Raw genomic sequence first — 15,085 nt, 5'->3', positions numbered from 1 at the left:
GGCCAATGGGGAGCGGTGTTGGCGGGCGCGCCCGCCCCTCCAGGCCCCGCCCCAGCCCCGCGTAGGGCCGTGGAACGGGCGGGAAGGGGTGGCCGCTGGGGTAGGATGGCGGCGGTCCCGGGCACGGGGGGCCCGGGCGCGGCGGGCGGCGGCGGCGGCGGGGCGCGTGAGGGGGCGCGGGTGGCGGCGCTGTGCCTGCTGTGGTATGCGCTGAGCGCGGGCGGCAACGTAGTCAACAAGGTGATCCTGAGCGCCTTCCCGTTTCCCGTGACCGTGTCGCTGTGCCACATCCTGGCGCTGTGCGCCGGGCTCCCACCGCTGCTGCGCGCCTGGCGCGTGCCCCCCGCGCCGCCCGTCTCGGGCTCTGGGTCCGATCCGCACCCGTCGCCCGGCCCGCTGCTGCCGCCGCGCTTCTACCCGCGCTACGTGCTGCCCCTCGCCTTCGGCAAATACTTCGCGTCCGTGTCGGCGCACGTCAGCATCTGGAAGGTGCCCGTGTCCTACGCGCACACCGGTGAGTGCGGCGCCCGGTCGTGGGGGGGCGTCTCACCTTGGAGGCGCCTGGTCTTGCGGGGGCGTCTCACCTGGAATGCCGCCAGGCTCTGCGCTGGGGAGGGTCTAGCACCCGGAGGGGGGCCGGGCCTTCGGGAGGGGAGGGGTTGAAAGGGAGCAGGGAGCCGAGTGGGGTTGGGGTGAAATCCCACAGAAAGAGAAGGACTGCAGAGTTTTGAGGGTTTGCCAAGCTGTCTCAGCCCGCGGATAAGTTGGGACAAGAACTCTCAGGGTGGCCACCTGAGCGCCCCATTGCTTCTCTTTGCAGTCAAGGCCACCATGCCCATCTGGGTGGTCCTCCTGTCCCGGATCATCATGAAAGAGAAGCAGAGCACAAAGGTAACCCAGAAGGACTCTGGGCAGGTGGGGACTCCGAGGGCTTCCAGGAAGTGCCCAGCTGGTGACGTGGTCCAGGCTCCTGGCCTGCAGGTTGCCAGGCTTCCTGTCAAATAAGGAAGTCAGTTTAGATGCCTCTGGTGGCCCTTTTGCTGTTAATTTTCTGCAGTCACCCTGGGAACAGCGGTGCGTGTGTGTGTGTCCCTGAGTTGTTTCTCCTGTGTGGTCTCGTGGACACTGCCCTCTCTTCTCTAGTTCCACTTTCCTCCCTCCTTTGATCTCCTACCCAAAGTGTCTGGTAGGTGATGACTTGATCCCATCTTGGCCAGGTACCCTTTCTCCTGGAGTGGGACGGAGGGTGGAACATCTGACTTCGTGCTGGAATGGAGTTTCACTTCTTTACAAGCGTCAAGCATGGTCGGGTTGGAGGTTTTTGGGGTCAGAAGTGAGATGCTTGTCAAAGGAGTCTGATTTTTGGCAAAAATTCATCAAAGTCTTTGAAATAAAAGCAGCCAAGAATTGGGAATGTTTGAGAATGGAAGTTAAAATAACAGACAGAACCCAGAACTGCATAAAGGAAGGTGCTCTGGGCACAATCCAGGGTCTGTTCGCTGTGCCAAGCCAGGGTGTTTCCTGCCTTGGGGCGAGAGAAGCTGTGGCTTTAGCTGGAGACAGCCTTGCCCATCTATGCCCTCAAGTAGAAGTGGCTCCTGTTGTCCCAGCTGGAATTCATTTCGTGCTGGACAGAGCGCCTCTTTTCTACTTGGTTTCTGGCATCCTGTGTTTATGAGCAGCAGTTCCTTGGATCAGCTTATAGAAATTGGGCCAGCCCAAGCCAGTTGGTTCAGTGGGTAGAGCATCGGCCTGCGGACTAAAGGGTCTCAGGTTCAATTTGGGTCAAGGGCGCATACTGGGGTTGCGGGCTCAGTGTGCAGGAGGCAGCCAGTCAATGATTCTCTCATTGTTTATGTTTCTACCTCCCTTCCTCTCTGAAATCATATATGTATGTGTGTGTGTGTGTGTATTTTTTAAAGGGAATTGGGCCGCTCTGGCTGATTTTTTCTTTCAGCCTATCTTTTTCCCTGCGAGAACTGGGTGTGTTCTGCTGCCTGCTCCCAGGGTAACGTCAGATGTGACTTGTCTCCCGAGTTGCTCAGGAGGTGTGCGGCTGCATCACTCGATATCACAGCATGTTTATCAGGTTTCCCCGTTGTACAGGACATTGGACCTGGCTTGGACAAGGAGCTGGAAACTTCACCCAGTGAGGAAACAGTAGGGAAGGACTTGGGCAGGAGTCTGATAATGAAGGAATGAGTATGGATCCACCCTATGAGGAAGATAAAGCAGGTCATTCCAGATCTCAGGGGAGGAAATGGGACTTGTAAGGGGAGAGTCATGTGCCCACGGGCCTTAGCCGGTAGTGGGGAAGCTGGAATTCAAAGCTCTTGCTTTGACCTGGGTGGAGGCTTGGGGGGCCAGGAGGTACTTGGAGCGGGGTGGGGGAGCATTAACCAGCCGCTTCTAAAATCTCCACAGTACTTTAACAAAGTCCTTTGTAGAAGAGAGAGAAGCTGGGAGTCAGAAAAGCTAAATGTCAGGAATTGATTCTGTTTATCTGGAAATGGGGAGCCACTTAGCCAGCTGAGAGCTCAGGAGCCACTGCATACACCAGGCCCTGGAAAGCTTGGACCTGTGGAAGGCCTCCTATCCCAGCACGTTACTCAGTCATTCAGCCAGCTGTTACTGGATGCCGCTGTGTTTTGGACACCAGGATAGAGCAGTGAACAAGGACCTACCCTAAAGAAGTGCAGGGACACAGACTATGTAATGGACACTTATATTTTATTGATTTTTATTTTTTTTTTTACAGAGAGGAAGGGAGGGATAGAGAGAAACATCGATGAGAGAGATACATCGATCAGCTGCCTCTTGCACACCCCCTACTGGGGATGTGCCCGCAACCAAGGTACTGGCCTTGACCGGAATCGAACCTGGGACCTTTCAGTCCGCAGGCCAACGCTCTATCCACTGAGCCAAACCGGTTTCGGCTAATAGACACTTATAATGGGTGGAGATCTCTAGGCCCAGGAACTTGACAGGGTGGGGGTGGGGGAGGGGACCGGGTGTGGGGAGGTGGGGGGGAAGTTCTCTTGAATGGTATGTGAGCTGAGGCCTGAGCAGGTAGGAGCTCTCCAGCTAGAGAAAGCGCTGGAGGAGTGTTCCAGTCAGTGGTAAATGCAAGTTGGAAGAGGGACCCTGCCAGCCCCCGGCAGGATCGGGGTTTCAGACCCTGGTGTGTTGATGGTGGCAGCTGGATAGATCTGTTAGGAGCAGCCCCTGTTGGTGGCCCTAGCAAGGGCTCTTACTGGGGGTGATGGTAGGGAGTGGGGCTGCCCATAGTGACACAGCCTTGCCCCAGGTGCTACGATAACCATCTCTCTGCCCCCAACCTCCGGAGCACTGCTGTCCCAGCTGACACTGTTGTCCAGAGGATAGGTGGTGCCCCTTCGTTGAAGGAGAAGAGAGCAGCTAAGGCTCTGGGTGTCTGTGTTGGGCGGCCCCACTCAGCTCCAGCCCATCAGCCCTTCCTGCCTCTCCCACAGGTGTACCTGTCCCTCATCCCCATCATCAGCGGCGTCCTGCTGGCCACTGTCACCGAGTTGTCGTTTGATATGTGGGGACTCATCAGTGCTCTTGCTGCCACACTGTGCTTCTCGCTTCAGAATATTTTCTCCAAAAAGGTATTTAGATACTGTCTCTGGTACGATGATGTACTGGGGGTGCATGGGTAGCATTGAAGAAGTGACCAAGTGGGGATTTCTTTGGTGGTGAAGAAAATCATGTCCTCCTTTTCTATTGTTTTATTTTCCAAGAATGTTTTATTTTGTTACTTTCCTATTTATTTTCAAATGCAAGCAAAAGTTTATTTAGAAAGTCATGGGGGGGGGGGGGGGGGCGGTGAGAAAGTCACAGAGGAAGAAAAAGTGAGCCAGCTGGGCTGCATGGGCTCAGGAAACAAGGTCAGAGGCACAAAAAAAGGACCTGGAGCTGAGGGGAGAGAGAGAGGAGCAAAGGTGCTTGCTTTGAGGGAAGAAGAGGAGGAAAGGTGGGGGCATGCTTCAGAGAGCTAGCGAAAGAGCGAGGAAGAGAGAACATTGTGTACCAAGAGATTATGATTTTTTATTATACAATTAACATATGCTTGATGGGGGGGAATAGAGAAAAGTTTAATGAAAAAAATCAGAATTGAGTACCTACTTATGTGGCAGGCACTGTAGTAGGTGCTAGAAATGAAGAATCAGGAGGCTTGCCTTACCTGCCAAGGGGTTTCTATGCTCTTGGGTAAATTATTAATGCTAGGGGTATTTTCTGCACAGCTTTTAGTTTTATAATATTTTAGACCAGAGATCTGGTGCACGAATTTGTGCACAGGTGGGGTCCCTCGAGGTGGCCTACGGGGATCGGCCCTAGCTTGTGGGCCCCCCCCCCCCCCCCGGGTCTCGCAGCCCCAGCTCATGTCCACAGCCTCTCAGTCCTACAGCCGCCCATGGCATCCCTGCCCCCTGGTGCTGCCCCCTGCATCATCCTGCCTGCAGGGCGATCAATCAGAGCCCGGCACCCTGCCCAGCTCCCTCACCACTGGATCTGTGGGGATTGGCAGGGCAATTAGGCCTCTGCTCACACCAGTCTTGGCCTGGCGCTGCCCACTCACCTGCTCCACCATCCCCCTGCAGTCCTGCTCTTGTCAGAGCCCATTGGAGCGAGCAGCACCTCCACTGCTGCACGTTGCCAGCATGTTCCATGCTGACCCCTGGTGGTCAGTGCATTTCATAGCGAGTGGTCAAACTCCCGGTCAAACAATTTGCATATTAGGCTTTTACATATATATAGATACATGTTAGAATTTTGTTTTGCTCATTTACAATTGTATCATTGCATTCTCTGATATCATTAAAAAATATTGCTCTTAACTCCTGTAACAATCACACTCCTCAGGTACCACAATTAATACATTTAGTTCTTCTATTGCAAATGCAGGTTATTTTCAACTATTCATTGTAAGTGATGCAATAATTTACAATGTCTTTCTCTCAGGTTATTTCCTTATGATTGGCTTACATAAGGATATAATGATAAAGGTCAGGAGATGTTTATGGCTCTTGATATGCTTTACCTGGTTGTGTTCTGAAACAGTGATATGCCAATTTAGTGGGATTTCACAGTGCCTAGCCAGCATTGAGGCATTGGGTGTTGCTATTTTGTTTTTGCTTTGGTTTTTTTTTCTCGGTCCTTTGTGTATAAAACATTGTACTTGTTTCAGGCATGAACTGCCTGTCCCATCACAGGTACCCTTGCAGGTTTAATAGTCAAAGGTGTGACTTCAAGGTTAATGTAAAGTCACTGTGTTTGGAGCCTGAGTAACTCAAGTCCTTGACACTGAGAGTGTCGCTTGGCCTTTAAAGAGATTTTCTCTCCTCAGGTATTGAGAGACTCACGGATCCACCATCTGAGGCTGCTGAACATCTTGGGCTGCCACGCCGTCTTCTTTATGATCCCCACGTGGGTCCTGGTGGACCTCTCCACTTTCCTGGTCAGCAGTGACCTGGTGAGTTGGCCGGCACCACGAACACACCCTTTTCTTGACGGGTTCCAAAGTGGGTGTTTTGTCCTCTGTGTTGACTCGGGGGCTGTTGGGGCCTCTGACAGCCTGGTCTTTAAATACTCATCTCTTTGTCAGGGCTCACGTTGTAGGAAGTTGGCTTTCTTTGCGTTTCCTTCTCCAGCATGCTAGATCCCAGCTGCTGATAGCAGTGGCACGAAAGATGACAAGACTGCCAGCACAGGGGACTTCCCCGTCTTCTAATCTGTTCATACCTCACCCTAGCTTTAAAACTGAGTTTGTTCCTTTTTCGGTGTCCTCTCTACATATTTCCGTGTACTGCAGTTGTAGCTGTGGCTCTCTGGAGCACAGGAAGTGGTGTCTTCTCACCGCCTGTGCCGGGCCAGCCTCCAGAGAGCGTGCTAGACGCTAACGCGGGCGCAGTGATGAGGAGCTGTGCGTGGTCCTTCCACACCTGAATTACGGAGGAGTAAATGATTGTGAGGCTTCATGAGATCTGGCTGGGTTCTTGACAGTAGTCTTCAGTCCTTAGCTCCACCTGTGGCTGTCATGGAGCTTACCTCCAGTTACCAGGTAAGAAAACTGTGGCTCCCTGCTCTAACTTCCCTTCCACGTGGCTTAGCTATGATTTCTCTGTGAAGGACTTTTCACCCTCGACCAGGAGTAGTCTGTTATCTTGAAGTACAGGGCATGAGGGGCAGTGCAGTGCTTCTCTTCCCTTTTAATTACCATTTTCAGAGTAAAGAGTTGGAGTGACTGCAATTAACCAGTGAGTCAAAGTGTTTTTCCCTTTTTGGGCGTGGAGTAGGGTTCTTTTGTTTTTAGGAAGGTGTGTGAGTTGTACATATTATTTTCATAGTAAAATTAAAACTGTCTTGACCAATCGAGTCCTCTTATTGGCTCCCTGCCCTTCTGACAGCACCTGTCAGCCTTTGGTGGCTTTTGGTTCAGGAAGATTTTCTCCTTTTTGTACCTCCAGCCCCAGGCCTGCCGTTAGCACTGGTTGGGGGACGCAGTTGCTTTTATTGGAGAGCAGTGTGTAGGAACAATCGAACGGTGTGTTCACATTGCTGTCGGCTGCCATTGCTGTTAGGCCTTTGCAGTGAAACATTCGGGAAAGGAGTGTTTGGGGGCAGAAGAGAGTTCATTCCAATTCTTTTCAATTCCCATTGAACATCACATAATTTATTACTGCTTTGGTTTTTTATTAATATCTTTTCTGGAACATTTGGTTCCTTGCAACATTTTCTATTTAGTTATCCTTCTCCAGGTACTTACATACATGGATCTATGTACACACATGTTGCTTCAGAGTAAGCACCTCTGAAGACAACTGCAGGTCAAGCAAGAAGTTTAAGATTTCTGTGCAGTTCTACTTGTCCGGAGAACATGTCCCATAAAAAATGTCCAGCAGGCCCTGGGTAGTTTGGTTCAGTGGTTAAGAGTGTTGGCCCGTGGATTGAAGGGGTAGTGGGTTCGATTCCTGGTCAAGGGCATGCACCTCAGTTGCAGGTTCCCCAGCCCCGGTAGGGGCACATGCAGGAGGCAACCAATCCATGTGCCTATCTCGCTTCCCCTCCTCCCTTCCTTCCACTCTCTAGAAATCAATGGAAAAAAATTATCAGGTGTGGATTAAAAAAATGTACAGCAGATCATTTTGTTGGAGCATTGATGAGATGCTGATATCATTTAGCCTCTGGTAAAACTGGTTTCATTCATATGTCCTTTCGCTTAAAGTCTCAGAACCTTCAGTGTCATTGAGGCTTTATTATATAATTGAAATATTCTGTTCTAAGGGCACTTGCAGGAATTTTCACAGTGTGTCTGTCAATGACAACTGTTGGGTTCCTTTTCAATTTTTAGACATTGCTTTCTCTTCATACCCCTTACTGAATGTCAAATCTTTATATTTCCAAACCAAACGATATGTCAAGGTTTATTCAAAAATACATTCATAATTTCCCTCCTCCTTATACAAAAAGTGATTGTTTAGATATTTAGAAAAGAACAACTTGCTTTTTTCACTCAATAATATGTCCTGGAGATCACTCATGTTGATGTATTTAGGTCTTTCTCATTCCTTTTATTGGCTACATTATATTGATAGGTTTGATGTCAGTTCTCTTTTTTTTCTTTTTCTTTTCTTTTTTACAGAGAGGAAGGGAGAGAGATAGAGAGCCAGAAACGTCAATGAGAGAGAAACATCAACCAGCCGCCTCCTGCACATCCTCCACCGGGGATGTGCCCGCAACCAACGTACATGCCCTTGACCGGAATCGAACCCGGGACCTTTCAGTCCGCAGAGCGACGCTCTACCGCTGAGCCAAACCGGTTTCGGCGATGATGTCAGTTCTCTTATGCTGTCCTATGTTACAGTTCTTTGGTGTCTCTATGCATATACATGCACAAAAATATATATATAGGCTTAGCTCTGGTCTCTTTTCTTTGCTTTTTCTTATATTGAGGACATTTTTCAGTTTTCTTCTAGTGATCATGTTTTCTTTTTCTTTTTGTCCCATGTTTTACACTGAGCTACCGTGTTTCCCCGAAAATAAGACATCCTCCGAAAAAAGACCTAGCGCATGGAAAGATAAGACATACCCTGAAAATAAGACCTAGCGCAACTTTGGGAGAAAAAAATTAATATAAGACACTGTCTTATTTTCGGGGAAACAGGGTAGTACCATCCTTCAGCTCCCTACCTTACTTTCTGTGTGCACACATCTTGGGGCCTCCTTTCCCCTAATAACTGTAGTTCCCCCATACACGGGCCCTGTTCGGGCGCCACTTGAGGGTAGCGGGCATGGCCAAGGCATACTCAGTCCCAGGCGCCTTATGTGCTGCGCCAGCCCAGCCGAGTGGGCAATGAAGGATTGAGAACAGACAAGAGAATGAAAGCTGGGACTCAGTGGGATGCTGCTTCCCTGACGGGGACCCACCAGCGCCCCATCACCTTTTCTTTATTTGGAATTTTCACCCAAGGTTTTTTACCCCCATTGATTTACTTTTAGAGAGAGTGGAACTTGGGGGGAGCAAGGGGGAGAGAAACATCAACATGAGATAGACACACCAATTGCCTTCTTATGTTTGTGTGGCTTTAAATTTTTTTAAAGCACTCTTGGAGCCATGATGGCATTTGATCTCCACAGCGGTGGCATTGTGCAGGTTCAGCAGGGATCATCCCCGTTGCAGAGAGGTCACCACAATCAGAGAGGTCAAACAGCTGCCCAGGCTTCCAGAGGTGGGGCAGACCCAGGTCTTGTCTCCCCACCTCGGGAGGTTTCTTCATATATCAGGGGCTGCCTTCCTGAGACCTCCCTGTCTTACAGAATGTATCGTCTCTGCTGTGGTCTGAATGTTTGTGTTCCCCCAAAATCCACATGTTCAAACCAACCCCCAATGAGACGGTGTTAGAAGGTGGGGCCTTTGGGAGGTAATTAGATCATGAGGGTGATGGGGCCCTCATCAAGGAGGACCAGTGCCCTAAAGGGACCCCAGAAAGCATCCTTACCACTTCGACCACTTGAGGACACCACAAGAAAACACCATCTGTGAACCAAGAAGCCCCACCAGACACGGAATCTCCTTGATCTTGGACTTCCAGCCTCCAGAACTAAGAAACAAATGTTTGTTGTTTGTAAGTCCCCGGGCCTTGGTGTCTATTACAGGAGCCCGATCAGAGTGAGATCTTACTCTGTCATCCCCAGAGCCCTGACCTTCACTGTCCAGGGATGAGGGAAGGCTTTGGTTCATGCCATGCTCTGCACCCTTTGGACACCTGATATCCTTCTCGGCGCCTCCATTCCTCAGCGGAAGGGGAAGGTGGTGGTGGTGGTGAGGGCAGTGACAGTAGTGGTTGATGATGATGGTGATTGTGACAATGATGGTGACGTTGAAGGCAATGATGAAGGCCATGCTGCTTGTGCCAAGCAGTGTCGTGAGGGTTAGAGGCTGTGTGTGTAGAAAGCACCTGCTATCACACTCGAACCCATCCTGGTCTGCTCCCCACCGGCTGGCCCCAATAAACCACTCTGTGCCGTTCTCCCAACCTCTGCCAGGGGCTGGCATGTGACCATGGTGCTGTCTTGCTCCCGTCTGTAGACCTATGTGTCCCAGTGGCCCTGGACGCTCCTGCTTCTGGCTGTCAGTGGCTTCTGTAACTTTGCCCAGAACGTCATTGCCTTCAGCATCCTCAACCTCATCAGCCCTCTGAGCTACTCAGTTGCCAACGCCACCAAGAGAATCATGGTCATCACCGTGTCCCTGATCATGCTGCGGAACCCCGTCACCAGCACCAACGTCCTGGGCATGATGACAGCCATCCTGGGCGTTTTCCTGTACAACAAGGTGAGTCTGGGATAGAGGGATTGTCTAACCTACTGACACCGCGGGGGGCACCAAGAATGGTGGAGAGGGGAAAAGAAGTGGCCTCGCCAGAAGCCAAGAGGCCCAGGTTCCAGCTCCCAGTTTTGCCAAACTGGTTTATGGTCTTGGCACAGCCCCTCCCATCCTGACCTGCCTTTTTCCCCCATGGATGGCCCCAGTCCTTGCCTCCCTCCAGCTGTGGCTCTTGGGTCCACTGAGGCTTTGTCAGGATGTCACTCTCTCCTATGCAGGCTCTGTTTAGACCCCTGTAAGGACATAGGATGACTAATAGCGAGGGCCAGTCCATTAGCCGTTCACTGGCCATGTCCAGCCCTGCTGGGTCAACACTTGCATGGCCTTCAAGGGCTACCTGGCAGTGAATCTTGAGCTCCCCTTTGTCTTGTGTGTGTTGGGGGAAGGAGCCAATGTCCCCCTGCTCTCTTGCCCCTGCAGACCAAGTACGACGCGCATCGGCAAGCACAGAAGCACCTTCTCCCTGTCACGGCGGGGGACCTGAGCGGTAAGGAGCACCACCGGAGCCCCCTGAAGAAGCCCCACAACGGCGTCCTCTTCCCCCAGCACGGGGACTATCAGTATGGCCGCAACAACACCTTAACAGACCACTTCCAGTACAGCCGGCAGAACTACCCAAACTCACACAGTCTGAACCGCTATGACGTGTAGAGCCTAGAGGATAGGGTGGGCTGTTCTGCAACCCCCCACGCCCACCCACCCCAGCAGTACCAGGAACTTCTGACAACTGGTGAATGTACGTCCCGCCGGGGTATGGTGCGCAACCATCAGAGGACCCCGGGGCTCCCGGCCCCCGGGGCAGCTGGATGCCTTCCCTGCCGCGAGGACCACAGCCCCAGAGCACTGGTGTTCACGCCCTTTCTTCCTGGAGTTTGTCATCTGGGGGCGGCAGCACTACGGAGAGCGTGGCCAGGTTTCCCCTTTCTGTGTGGGCTCAATCCCCAAGTCGTGTATTCCGAGTGCTCGTTCTGCTTCTCGGATAGCATTTCCAGAAAATCCTCTGGAAAGGTGGCGTCGTTGTGGATGTAGACCCTGGCACGGGCGAGATGGACGGTTTCCCTTCCAGCCTCATGGCTATTTGCAGTAACTGGCAAACGCTCCCCAGCAAACAGCTGTTGGCAGTGAGCATTGAATTCGTAGAGGCTGATTCTTTGACCAGCAAGTCAGAGCTGTGTGTCAGGATCCAGAGGGAAGAGCGGAGCAGGGCATTGGTCCTCTCAGAGCAGTGAGGAGACTAGGGCTGGGAGAGGAATCTAGGAAATCAAGTTCAGTGTCTCAAACTCTATTTCTGCCTTTTTTTTTTGGTCTTTCTTGGTGGGTCTTCACTGCTGTGACGATTTAGTAGGATGTCGAGGAGATGTTGATTTCATGGAGATCTCTCATTTTTGTAGGAAATGTTTTGTACAATAGTTGTGTATTTATGCCTTGGACCCCAGTAGGAGGTGCATACAGACTGGCTTATAGATTGAAAACCCTTTTGCTTTAAATGTTTAAAAACAAAAAAAGTTCCCACTGCTGATGCCTGACACATATCAGCATTTGGTAGGAAACGATGAGGTGTTGAGAAGCACCTCTCAAATGACCATAATCGCTAAAAGCAGAATGAATCAAGAATACCAATTATCTGGACGGTTTGTGTGGCAGACAAGAGCAGTGGTTTGATTCCGTGTCCTATTCTTGTGGTGCTTACATTAGGATCTGAATCATGTTCTGGTGAAGGGAAAAGAGGCGAGCAGCAAGCTAGGATCTGGTTTGTCAAATCAGATGCTTTGGTCAAGAAAAAGTTGGCTTAAAAAAGAAAAAGAAAAAGAAAAAGCAGAGAAGTTGGTTTGGGGAGGCTCACATCGTGACCTGTGTGCCAAGATCCAGGTGGAGGGGATCCAGCCTTCTTGGCATCACGAAGGACTGTTATCCTCCCTCCTGGGACCGGCTGGGTCTGAGGTGATGCTTTCTTCCTTTGGCGCTGTCCCCAGAGTTGGGACAGGAGTCATCCTTTACTCCCTCGAGACATTTTTCCCACTCAGAGAGTGACGGTTTACGCTTGACGTGGTTTGTTTTTGATAATTGGAATGTTGTAAATAAGAGGGCGTTTTGTCAGCTTACATTGGGCCGCTTCTGGAGAGGTCTGGGATATCTTTAGGCCTGTGAGCTTAGGAATCGCCAGCCTCTGAAGTTCCTGTTTGTTGTCTGTTATTCGCTTGCTTTCTAATTACTTCGGCCCCAAATTTCAAGGTGATTGCTATGTGGAATCTAAAAAGGCAATCCTGAAGGGTGTTATTGGTGATGAGCTTGCCGAGTGCCTTCACCGGAAGCAGTCAAGTCTACAGCTGAATTTTTCTCAAAGTTGAATAACAAATGGGAATAATTTTGAACTGCAAAGATATTGCAGTGTTTTCTTTATGATTAGAGTAACTGACTCCGTGGACATATACCGTAATTGAACTACAAAATGAATTATGCCTCCATTCAGATTTAATGACATTTCTGATGTTGCTGAAATGTGTATATTAGTTTTTTTTTCCTTTTCCAATGCAAAAATTGCTGGTGAGGGGAAATGACTGGTTTTATTATGGTTTATAAATGAATAAATGGGATATTTAATTCTGTACATAAATTTACAGTAAGTACATACACTGGAATAAATGAGACAATCATATTAGACCAAATTATCAAATCAAAAGACAAAGACATACTTTTGAGACTTGGCAGTTCAGAGCTGCCTGACCCCTTGAAGGCTGGTTTTCCGGCCACTACTGCCCTGGTCCACCTCCCACAGTCCTATTTGCCGCTGTTCCCCTCACTCCTCGGGTTTGTGATAGCAAGTTCAGTTCACCCACTTGTGATGTGGCCTGGCCTGCAACACGAACCCAACTCCTTCATTTTACAGAAGGGGAAACTGAGGCTCAGAGGGCATTTTTAAATAGTGTTTGGATCACTGTATTGAGACTTGGTGTAGGATTTTTTAAGTCATGACTGTATTTTAAGTCATTCATTATAGGAAAAATCACACCCTTCTTACAAAGGAGAGAAGCCAGAGTATGTTCCAGGGAAGCACTGGAACTTCTGCATTTTGCTGTGTATTTGGCATCATAATGCAATAGGCCCTTTGTTATTGCTGGGACGCAACTAGACCTGATTTGTTTTTGTTTTTTTTAAATACATATTTTTATTGATTTTAGGGAGGGAGAAGAAAAGATAGAAACATCAATGATGAGAGAGTATCATTGATTGGCTGCCTCCTGCACACCCCACAATGGGGACCGACCCTGTAACCCAGACATGTGTCCTTGACGAAAATCAAATCTGGAACCCTTCAGTCCACAGGCTGACGCTCTTTCCACTGAACCAAACTGGCTAGGGCTAGACCTGATTTGCTAAGGGTCTAACAGCCTTAAAGGGCAGAGAACGTTAAATTATTAAAGGATCTGAAAATTGTAAATTCTCTTTTTTAATTATCACCTGTTTTTAAGACTTAAATGCTGTAGACTAGGGGTGTCGAACTCAATCAGAGAAGGGGCCAAAATCTAAAATCCAGCCTAAATCGCGGGCCGAATGGTTTACTGAACAGTCATAAACTGTCATTGTGATGGAAACGCAGCGAAGTGCAGTGATGACAGCGCGGTGCGGGCCACATTGCAAGGCCTGGCGGGATGGATTTGGCCCGCGGGCCTTGTGTTTGACACATGTGCTGTAGACTATCCTTTGGGAATGACACTGTATGTTCATTGATGGCATTTACCAAAAATAAATCATGGTCTCTAGGGAATCAAGACTGGTCCCAGTTTGTCAGTGAGTGTCTCTTTCTGAGTGACTTGTCTTCAGTGTGCCCAGCAACAAGATGAACAGAGATATAGAAAGAACAATCTACCTGGTTCTCATATCCAAGAGTATTGCAAACCTTATTTTCCTGAGCCAAATTTAGGACCTGTGATTAGTGAATTTATGTCATGGTAGAATGAAACTAGAAATTCCAGTTTATCAGTTAATGACATGCCTTTATTGAAGAGAGTAACAAAAATCCAAGAACGTCATGGCAGCTTGTGCTTATGGAGCATTATCTCTTCCTTTTTTTAAAAAAATATATTTTATTGATTTTTTACAGAGAGGAAGGGAGAGGAGAGGGATAGTTAGAAACATTGATAAGAGAGAATCATCGATCAGCTGCCTCTTGCACACCCCCTACTGGGGATGTGCCCGCAACCAAGGTACATGCCCTTGACTGGAATCGAACCCAGGACCTTTTGGTCCACAGGCCGACGCTCTATCCCCTGAGCCAAACGGGTTTCGGCTATCTCTTCATTTTTTAAAATATATATTTTATTGATTTTTTTTTCAGAGAGGGAGAGGGATAGAGAGTTAGAAACATTGATGAGAGAGAAACATCCATCAGCTGCCTCCTGCACACCCCCTACTGGGAATGTGCCTGCAACCAAGGTACATGCCCCATGACTGGAATTGAACCTGGGACCTTTCAGGCCACAGGCCGACGCTCTATCCACTGAGCCAAACCAGTTTCGGCTGGAGCATTATTTCTGAGGTCTAATATACCACATGCCCAGTGCAGTGGTGGTTTCTCATACAATTCTTGTAATTCCTTTGCATTGTTTTATTATTTAATAGATAAAAATGAGGCCCAAAGGGGCTATTTTTCTTGGATCACCCAGCTACTTAAGTCTGCCTCCAAAGCCCAGTCCCTCCATAAGTCTCAGAAACCTTCCCCTTCAATTGCAGTTGAAGTTGACTGAGCACAAGAGTCGGGGGCTTTGGCTAGAAATAAACGACAAAGATCTGTAAAGTCTTAGGGATTGGCAAATCGGAAACACAACTAAGCACTACACAGAGTGTTCAAAGAAGAAAGAAGAACCGTTCTTACAGTAAAAAGTACATTTCTGAAAAGAATTCAGTCCTACATTCTGAGCCTCTGGCCTGGTGTGATGGTAATCTAGAAGTTCTGTGATCTGGATAATGGATGTAAGTTTTCCTAAGTCCTTTATTCTTTCCTAAGTCTTCAGAGGGTTATCCATCAGGCATTGATGCACAACAGAATTAAAAAGGGTTAAGTCCTGCCCTGGCAGGTGTAGCTCAGTTGGCTGACAGTCATCCTATGAAACAAGAGATGGCAGGTGTGATTCCGCCTCAGGGCACAAGCCCAGGTTGTGGGCTTGATCCCCAGTAGGG

At 49.2% G+C, this 15,085-nt stretch overlaps 1 protein-coding gene and 1 long non-coding RNA gene across 2 annotated transcripts; one reads left to right on the top strand and one right to left on the bottom strand.

Annotated features, from left to right (window-relative positions):
• Positions 1 to 59: 59 nt before the first annotated feature.
• On the top strand, positions 60 to 11,666 carry LOC118706525 (solute carrier family 35 member E1). The gene is made up of 6 exons (XM_036415876.2): positions 60 to 514; positions 821 to 891; positions 3,492 to 3,629; positions 5,369 to 5,494; positions 9,611 to 9,856; positions 10,328 to 11,666. Exons 1-6 carry the CDS (start codon positions 106 to 108, stop codon positions 10,556 to 10,558), a joined length of 1,221 nt encoding a protein of 406 aa, XP_036271769.1. The 5' UTR covers positions 60 to 105; the 3' UTR covers positions 10,559 to 11,666.
• On the bottom strand, positions 11,315 to 13,395 carry LOC118706531. Its single transcript, XR_004984051.2, has 2 exons — positions 13,274 to 13,395; positions 11,315 to 13,039 (listed from the first exon to the last, which is right to left on the bottom strand). It is a non-coding gene; the product is annotated as an uncharacterized LOC118706531 (long non-coding RNA).
• Positions 13,396 to 15,085: the final 1,690 nt, after the last annotated feature.

The sequence above is a fragment of the Pipistrellus kuhlii genome, unplaced genomic scaffold (assembly GCF_014108245.1).
Source record: "Pipistrellus kuhlii isolate mPipKuh1 unplaced genomic scaffold, mPipKuh1.p scaffold_m20_p_52, whole genome shotgun sequence".
NCBI classification, from domain to species: domain Eukaryota; kingdom Metazoa; phylum Chordata; class Mammalia; order Chiroptera; family Vespertilionidae; genus Pipistrellus; species Pipistrellus kuhlii.
Note: the sequence above shows the minus strand (reverse complement) of the source record. Positions and strands in the feature narration are given on the sequence as shown.

What these genes read in the sequence shown, in the direction of transcription:
- LOC118706525 (XM_036415876.2), top strand. Translation starts at nt 106, where the DNA reads ATGGCGGCGGTCCCGGGCACGGGGGGCCCGGGCGCGGCGGGCGGCGGC. An exon ending in CGTGTCCTACGCGCACACCG is followed by an intron (nt 515 to 820) that starts GTGAGTGCGGCG and finishes TTCTCTTTGCAG; the next exon opens with TCAAGGCCACCATGCCCATC. An exon ending in AAGAGAAGCAGAGCACAAAG is followed by an intron (nt 892 to 3,491) that starts GTAACCCAGAAG and finishes CCTCTCCCACAG; the next exon opens with GTGTACCTGTCCCTCATCCC.